Genomic DNA, 9,496 nt, shown 5'->3' with positions numbered 1-9,496 from the left:
AAATTCTAGATAGAGGGGTTAGCTGGTGCAAGGATGGGTACAGGTACAAGATTGTTCCCCAACCCCTTCTCTCCCCAGGGCTTTATCATAGAAGGTTAAGGAGAGCGTGTTGGAGGTTAACTTGGAGTGGTGGGAAGGGGCAACATTATTGCCATTTGGCACTTGCATCATGAGAGAGACCCATATTTGAATAAATTGCATCTAGATTGGTTATGAACGTTGTGCCAAAAGGTCATGTGAACAGGTTTCATTGATAGGTACCAGATGATGAAGTGTAGTATGCTATCATGCAATTTTTTGTTGCCTCATAGTAACGTTAATGCCTTTATCTTTTTTTAAAGTCACACTGTGAAGAGCACAACAGACATCTATTCCTTATAGTGTCTAGTCCGGTGTAATAGTGCAGTAATTAGGCCTCAACTGATGAATCTGTATTGTGTGAATGGTAAAAAAAACCTTTGCTTTTAATCATTGCTACAACCTACATCCCTAACTTGAACTAGCTATTTCACAAATAATTTTCAGTTAGTAAAAGGGATCATAAGGCCTAGTTGATCAGTGAAAATTCATTACTCAAAAACAATTCTAGGTATATTTACTAGGTAATACTGTATACAATTTATAATGACCTGTTGCAAGATCTCAGCCTGTTCTCTGAATTTCATGTTTCATATTGTTTGGGAAGTGAAATTATAGAAGTATTATTATCCACCTATATTTGTTTATTATACTATGTCTACATCAAAGATGTTAAAATGTTACTGCTTTTTTACACTTGAGAACTTTTAAGGAGAAAAAAACTTGTTCATTTCATTGAAAATACCTTGCTTTGACTTTCTGAAGTATAAAATTGATATTAGCAGTTTTCGTGTGTCCAGTCGCTAGCAAGACGACAGAGATGACTCATCACCTCCTAACTCCCATTCCATAGCCCCTCCTTCCAGCTGGCACCACTCTCCACTCCACCAGGGTTCTCCCACCTTGGTAATACTTGTGGTTAGACAAGCTCCACAGAACACCTTTCCTCTCTATCAAAATGTTTTCTTCATACTTTAAAATTCCCAGGTCCTCACTGTTTCCACAGTAATCTCTCCAGAATGTTAATCTGTGCTAATGCTTCAGTGAGTTTAGAAAACATAAAGCTCCATTTTTATAGCCAAGGTAGCCCCTCCTTTTGTCTCAGGTCTGTTTCCTTAAGCCTCTTCTTTCTTGCAAGGAGGCTCCAGGAATTTGGTCTGCCTACCTCTCCTCTTCCTAGAAATCGCCCATCTATCTTATTTCCAGGGAATGGTTCATCCATCCTTGCCTTTGGGAAACAGGTTAGTTCTTGGATTCCTAATGAAAAGGTCTGTGGTAATTAGGAGACTGGTCTTTTTTGCTGACTTTTTTTTACATTTAACCTGTCTCTGCAAAGTCATCCGAACAGTCATGTGTTATGGGAGGTTGAAGAACTAAATTAATACTGGCTGCGGCCATGTTTGTATCCTTCTACCTGGGCACAGGGCAACAGGGGTAGCTAAAGTGTGGTATTAGTTAGCTGTAAAAAAAGATTTGTAAGTGTGGGGAACAAATATTAAGGACTTAAATGTGGATTCTACAATAGCTTTATTTATGTGTCCACAAATCATTTTAGTCTTCGAGATAACTGATTTCTCCATACCAGTTCAAAGAACCATAGCATGTTATCAGGCACTACTAAAAGACTTAACTTAGTTGTGACCTTTGGTAGTTAAAGACATATGTGCAATAAAAGTTTGCAAGTATAGTCTCCTGGCTTTTCTCCTTAAAGACCTGCATGTAGGTCTGGGTTTAGGAAATACTATCAGCATTGTTTTTTGAGCAATGCTTGCTACTACTATTTCTTATGGTTTATATGGGCATTCTAATCTAGTAATATTAACAAATTTGTTTTACAGCCTTCTAATTATTTATGGCAAATTCAACAAACAAATCTGCAGCCAGTATCTATGACTACAGTCTTTGGATTTTTCTTTAATTTAGGAAACTTAGAAATAGGTATTATCTTGGTACTACCAAAGGATCCAATCTTAGAAATAGTAAAAATCTATAATATAAAATAGTTGTATTTCTGATAACTAAAGACATTCAGTGACATTAATAACAAGTGTTTTAGGGGCGCTTGGGTGGCTCAGTCAGTTAAGCATCTGACTTCAGTTCAGGTCATGGTCTTGCAGTTCATAGGTTCAAGTCCCGTGTCGGGCTCTGTCCTGAGAGCTTGGAGCCTGATGTCTCTCTCTCAAAAAATAAATATTTGAAAAAATAAAAATGTTCTACACTGCAAACAGCAGAGTAGCTTTCTATTAACTGAATAAAAAGTATCATGGTTGAAGAAATACAAAATAGGTTGAACACTTAAGTTTACTGAAAGTTTCCCCTCAGCAGTGCCAGATGTAATGAGATTTCGAGTTGAAAAATGCATACAAAACTATTGAACTCATTCTTAAATTTACGATAAAACATTTAAATCTAAGTTGAAGATTGTCTTTTCAATTGTGAAGTTATGAATTCCTCTAATAAGAAAAATAGAACTTAGAAAACCTAATACTTCATTCCTTTTATAATAGAGGTCCTTAATGAAATTGTTGGCTCTTGTAGCTGTTTTGTGTAATAAAGCCACCACTAATAATCTTGGGAAACTTTTCGTTGGCAGTGGATATGAAATTTTTATTGTGAATAAAATTGGAGGTTATTGTAGTTTTTATGGGAAAAATCAAATTTTTATAATAGGAACATTCTTTGTAATAAACATTTAGATTTTTGGACTAGTAATTCAGAAAATATTGTCTCCCACCTTTGTAACACTGAAAAGGAACCAAATGTTAGTATTTGGTCCCTTGAAGAGGAGTATCATTGTACTATGTGCTCAGAAAAATGTGGGAAAAATGAAGTAAAAGCTTGATTCTCCCTTTTCTCCCCTCTGTGTTTTACCATCAGAGAATTACTTTGTAGCTGTACTTATCTAGAGAGATGAACAATATATCCCTCTTAGCCACCATGTGTTTGTAATTTGTTATACAGTTGTGTTTAAAACTTTTTTGCATTCTGTTAGATTTTTGGTAAACAAGGGACTTGGCCAGGGTCAAAGACGTAAGATCAGTAGGCAGTCCTTCCTAGAGATATTAACTCCATGTAAAATGCTTTTCTTCTCCCGTAGACCATGCGCCCCACAAAAGCCGGCGACTGTGCCCACCCCAATCCTGATGTTTCCTCAGCATACTGTGTGGGAGAATTCACCCATTTGTTCCATAGACAAAGAACCGTTTGATCTTATGAGAAAGCCATCCACTGCAGTAAAATACTATACTTATCTCTAATATGATAATTAATTTTAAAGGAAGGTAGACATAAAATGAACTAGAACTTATGCTGGCTGTTATACTTCCTGTCAGGTATTTTCAAGCTGTGTATCAATCTGGTAGTCGCTTGACTCTCTGGATCTTGGTGAACGAATTTATGAAATTAAGGAATTTGAGTAGATGAACCCAGTTGGAAAATTCTAGAGGTGTTTCAGATTCTAAATTGCTTCCCAATTCTGAAATCACTTAGTAAGCAAAGACCACAAAATTTGCAGGTTATAAGTAACAGACAATGAATATTAGAAAATTTAAAATTTTTAATAAATGTGCTTTGTTCACAAAAAGTGAAAAAATACAACAAACACAAACATACAGTTTTCAGGTATGCCACCTCCCACTGTTTGGCAACTATGATATAAACCACCTTTGATCTAGTCATGATCCTGAAGAATCTAAACAAATGATCATTTATTTTTGAAACTCCAAATTATTTTGGAGAATCCTGTTGTGAGAGACAGGAGACCCCTTAGAACTTATTTATATTCAAATGAAATCACTCTTGGGAGTACCAATACAGTATTAGAAGGCTTTGTTAACTTCTTCTGTCATTATGTACACAAGCTGGCACCAAGCCACAGGACTGCTTATATTTTAACACTTAAAACATTAATTGGCTTTGGTGGAATATGTATTAGTTTAAATCCTGTACCAACCTAATGTGAAGCTGAATTTACAGTAACAAATGATCTTTATAAATCCAAACAAATTTATACTAAGTGGGAGTAGGTTTTATAAACAGACTTTTCTTTAAAGTACTACTTAAAATACATCATGCACACTTTGGAAACAGAAGCAGAATCAACATCTGTAAACAATCAGAAGAATTTATAGCACCAACATTTTAGCTGTAACACAAGGGCTGACTCCAAGGTCAAACACCAGCCTCTCAAAAGCACTGTTGTCACTTACTTTTAAAGCACTTTAATTAGATACATTGTTTTCTTTGCCCTTAAGATTGTATTTAGCCAAACCAAAGGCAATGGGCAGTATGGTAAAAGAGGCATTACCAAAACACAGTTTTGTGTTACCTTAACACTGTTTTTTTTTTTTTCCCTTCTTTTGTGGGAGCTATAAGATGTGACCTGTAGTGCTTCATTGGAAAGAAAAGTCAAGCCTACTTATTAATGGACTCTCAAGCTATTGAAAGTAAATGAAACATTTCACGTTACTTCTTGCATAATTGAGTAATCAATACTGCAACTGTTAGTCAACTGACTTTTTTAGGTTAATTAGAATCCTGTAACTTTCATTAATTTAGAATGTGAAATTTAATTGGAAATACTGGGTATATATACCCAATCATTTATATCTTAAAGGGTAAATTTTGTATTTCTAAATAAAGTTTGACATTCAAAGTTAAGTATAGCAACTCACAATAAGCACAAAAACATCAGTTTTACCAAAGAAGTGCAGTTTATGAAATTTAGGATCAACTATTGAAAATGCAAGTTTCTTTTAAAAACACACACACACACAAACACACACACACACACACACACACACACACATTAACCATGAATTCTGAAACTGTGATATTTCAGTGCAAAAACCTCAGTATGAGGTAATTTTAATGTAATAACCACTTGAAAAAAATCCACACAGTGGCACTCATAAAAATGATAGTTTACATGACAATTGCTGGCTGACAAGACAATGTGGACTAAGTGTTCTTAGCTATTTAAACTAATCTTGTCTTGTTTGGACATATTTTTCTCCTTAATCACTTGCTTCTGATTCAGAAACACAGAAAGTCACTTATTGTGGAAAGGGAAAGTTCCCACAGCCAACCAATGGTTTATGTATTCAAAGAAAATTTTCTGCTAGAATTCTGACAAATTAGAATACTGAAAGGTCAAAACCATTTTGTGAGCTCACTAGCAGAGGGTTAATTTAAAAATGTTCTATTCCCAACTAGTAGGGCAGCACACCTCCTTAATGGAAAGGTGAGGACCCTAACTTGGTTGGGACAGAACATAAACTCTTACAAGTGCAAACCCTTTCACCAAGGTGTTTCAGGTTAGGATTGAGTACTGTTCCTTGCTTAAAAAGAAAATTTTGGAAATGAAACCTAAACATAAAAAAGCTAAGAGTGAACTCTCTCATAGTTAAATACACTTAACACCAAAGCCTAAATCAATATGAGAGATATGAACAGTCTACTTTGGCAATGGTGTTTATTTTACTGTACTAAAGAAATTAGAATACATACTTGGGGGAAATCTTTCCCCAAATGTCTGCTGCCAAATGAGCTAAAGAGGAAAAAAAAAAAATCAATTCTAAAAAGTTGAAGAAATGCTGGTCATCAGATAAAACTGAACAGAAAGTGGCTTTCTGTAACAGATAACAATTTAGCTAGAGAAGAGAATTAAGTGCATCACAAAACAACTAAACCAGTCTATCTCTGTGTCACATTTAACTTGTGAGTCATCAAAGTGCAAGCTACAGCTTCCTACGTATCTTTCTCATTGCAAGTTTCAAGTCAACACTGAAAAGATTAAAAAAGGGAAAATACACAGCAAGTTATGCTTCATTTTTCACAACAGCACTAAAGAAAAAAGGTACCTTTCTATGATATCTCAGTGCTAAATGCTAACGTAACAATGGTTTCTGCTATGACAGGAGTCACTCTGCATGAAACTTTAAGCTTTCTATAGAAGAATAAATTTTAAAATCCAGAAGTAGAAAAAAATAGCAAACTCTGTAAACCTTTGCATTTTTTCTATGCAAGCCAGGTTTTAAGTACTGAGTTCATGTTAGTATTTCTGATTAGTGTAAGCAATTAGTTTAGGAGTCTGGACTGCAAGGGCCTTTTAGTTTGACACTAACTTAAAAGTAATATGGGGTCTTCTAGCTCATAGAAGGGAACAGAGCTGGCTTGACTCTCTCCGGAATCTGAGTCGCAGGGAGCGTCAGGCAGCTCTGCGAACCCGTATGCCAGTTGTTCATCTTCTACATCTGATCGAACGTAGCAGGAAGGGGTAGAGTACTCCTCTTCTTCTAGACTGTTGAAATCTTGAGGAATATATAACATCCCTGGGTAGTTCCTACTAACCAAGTCACTTGTGGTTTTTAGGGAGATTTTTCTAAATGCCATCAAATGCATATGTGAAAACTTCGAATACTTGAAACGTTTAAAGCCCAGGGACTCTATAGCAATCTTCCAGCTTTTCATCATCATAGCGTGACGGTTCTGATGGGAGGAATCAGGTGTGATGATAAGGAGTAAACCATTTAACACTAACAGTTCATGGGCTTTCTTGCAGCAAATCCATCGTTGGTAAGGTGATGGAAAGTAAGAAAGAAGGAGAGAGAAAACAACCACATGGAAAAGTTCTCCAGGAAGAGAATCAATAGGGTTTTTCAGCTGCTTCAAAAAGGCATCTATAGCGTCCTGTGCAAGCTGGAGAGGCTGCTGAAGCTGCAGGTTCAGGAAGTCACATTTATATACACTCTGCAGAAAGGGAAAACAGGACACATCAGGAATCCGAAAATTGCTTCCACCCTACCACACAGATTTTACACCAAACTATTTCACAGCATTTCTACATCATCCAAGCTTTACTTTTGAACCTTTCCCTCCTAAATTATTCTACTTGCACAGACACTGAAACTAAACTTTTACTCCGAATAATCTTGAAGAGTAATTAAGCCTGGAGAACTTCTATTCATCATTAAAAAAAATAAATATTTCTGATGAGTAATTTGAAATTTAATTTAGGAAAGAGTTTACAGGAATGATTTATCTGAACTTAGTCATATTCACATTCACTTCAACATTTATAGTTATCAAAAACAGGTCAATGTAAAAACTTTAAAACAAGAAATACCATGAAATAAAGATGAATCAGACATCAAAGAGGATACTGAAAGGGGCGATATAAATTCATAAAAGAACAAAACTTCTGAAGTCATGAAAAATGTTTTATACCATTAACTTCAATGATCTTAAAAGTAATTTTAATTATTACATTTATTCTACCAAAAATTAATACCTGGTTTAAAACTGCATATTTTGGAGCGCCTGGGTGGTTCAGTCGGTTAAGCGTCCGACTTCGGCTCAGGTCATGATCTCACTGTTTGTGAGTTCGAGTCCCACATTGGGCTCTATGCTGACAGTTCAGAGCCTGGAGCCTGCTTCGGATTCTGTGTCTCCTTCTGTCTCTGCCCCTCCCCCACTTGTGTTCTGTCTCTCAAAAATAAATTTTAAAAGTTTAAATAAAACTACATATTAAAATCAATATAGATGACCATGGAAAACACCACAACTAAGGGATAAATAGCACTACAGAATTTGCTAAATATTACAACTCCATGAAAATGATCCAGAATAAAAATTTAAACTTAGACAAAAATTAGTTGCCCTTTTCATAGAATAGTTGAGTCCCTTATTCTTGCCAGTAACTAGACAAGCTGGTCATATATGTGGACTGTAGATTAGGCAAAGTGATATGTAAAGTTCAATTACACACAAAAAAGATACATGTTTTTTCTTCTTCTATTTGCTTTCTTTTTCCTCTTAAGATAGCTTTAATGAAGTATAACTGACGTACAAACAAGGATAACTGATGCACAAGCATGTTTAAAGGGTACTCCTTGGTAAGTACTGACATTTAAACATTCATGAAACCATTCCCACAACCAAGTTAATGAACAGACCTAACACTTCCTGAAAGCTTCACCAGCCTTTGTACCTTCCTGTTCCTCTCCTTCACCACTAAGCATCATTCATGTGATTTCTATCACTACAGTTTGTATTTCATAAAATTTTATATAAAGGGAGTAAGACACAATAATGTATTCTTGATTTGCCTTGCTTCTTTGACACAGTACAATTCTCTTGAGATTCATCCACTGTTTTCCATGTATTGACAGTCTGTTCCTTTATAATTGCTGTCAGGTATGCTACTGTATTAAGAATATATCATAGTTTGTTCATATACCTGTTTATTTACATCTGGGCTATTTCTAACTTTTGGCTATCTAACTTAAGCTGCTACGAATAATTCCTGTTTGACTTCAATGGGCATGCTTTCATTTCTCTGGGGTAAACATCCAGGAAAGGCATGGCTGGATCATACACTAGTAGGTATATGTTTAACTTTTAAAGAAGTTATAAATTGTTTTCAAAAGTAGTTACAGTTTTATATTCCTACCAGGAGTATGTGGGAATTCCAGTTCCTCCAAATACTTATCAACATGTGGGATAGCTAGCCTTTTAAATTTTAACCATTGTAACAGAGGCATGTAGTGGTATACTGTGGTTTTAACTTGCATTTTCTTAATGAGTAGTAATATTCATCTTCTTTACATGTACTTATTTGCCATCTGGATATCTTCTTTGGTCAAGTGTTTATTTAAATCTTTGACTCAGTGGGTTGCTTTACAAAAAAAAAACCTGTTTTCTTATTAATTCTGAGAATTCTTTATTCTGGATACAATCAGATGTAGGACTTGAAAATACTCTCCTACTGTGGCTTTTATTCTCTTAACAGTGTCTTTGGAAGAGGAAACATTTTACATTTTGATGAAGACCAATTTATAATTTATTCCTTAATGGACTGTTTTTGGTGTCCTATTGAAGAAATTTTTTCCTGACCCAATGTTATGAAGTTATTTTTTTCAGTGTTTTCTTCTAAAAGTTTTATAGCTGTATATTTTACATGTAGGTATATAATCTAATTTGAGTTTATTTTTGTATGTGTTGTGAGGTATGGACTGAAGTTTTTCCCTTTGTGTACGGATATCCAATTGTTCCAACTACCATTTGTTGAAAAGACATCTTTGTCATCTGGGTTGAAAATTAGTAGTCCATAAATATGACCTTATTTGTGGGCCAGACGAGTATCTCTCATACTTCATTGATACTCTTGACACCTATACCACAGTGTTTTGATTACTCTAACTTTAAAGTAAATTTTGAAATCAGGTAGTGTTACTCTCAAACACCATTCTTTTAAAAAAATTATTTTAGCTAATCTAGGTTCTCTGAATTTCTTCAAACATTTTAGAGTAAGTTTTTCAACTTCTATATAAAAACCTCCTAGGATTTTGATCAAGATTGCCTTGAAACTCGCCTGGGTGGCTCAGTCGGTTAAGCGTCCGGCTTCGGCTCAGGTAAT

General features: G+C 35.2%; 1 protein-coding gene across 1 annotated transcript in view; it reads right to left on the bottom strand.

Moving 5' to 3' along the window:
- Positions 1-3,614: 3,614 nt before the first annotated feature.
- BMT2 (base methyltransferase of 25S rRNA 2 homolog) overlaps positions 3,615-9,496 on the bottom strand; it is a 101,350-nt gene continuing 95,468 nt past the window's right edge. The window contains exon 5 of the mRNA XM_029924703.1: positions 3,615-6,828. Within this exon, the coding sequence (XP_029780563.1) occupies positions 6,199-6,828 (630 nt within the window). The 3' untranslated portion in view covers positions 3,615-6,198. The remainder of the gene's footprint in view (positions 6,829-9,496) is intronic.

The sequence above is a fragment of the Suricata suricatta genome, chromosome 2, assembly GCF_006229205.1.
Source record: "Suricata suricatta isolate VVHF042 chromosome 2, meerkat_22Aug2017_6uvM2_HiC, whole genome shotgun sequence".
Classification (NCBI taxonomy): Eukaryota; Metazoa; Chordata; class Mammalia; order Carnivora; family Herpestidae; genus Suricata; species Suricata suricatta.
This window is presented reverse-complemented; position numbering and strand designations above follow the sequence as displayed.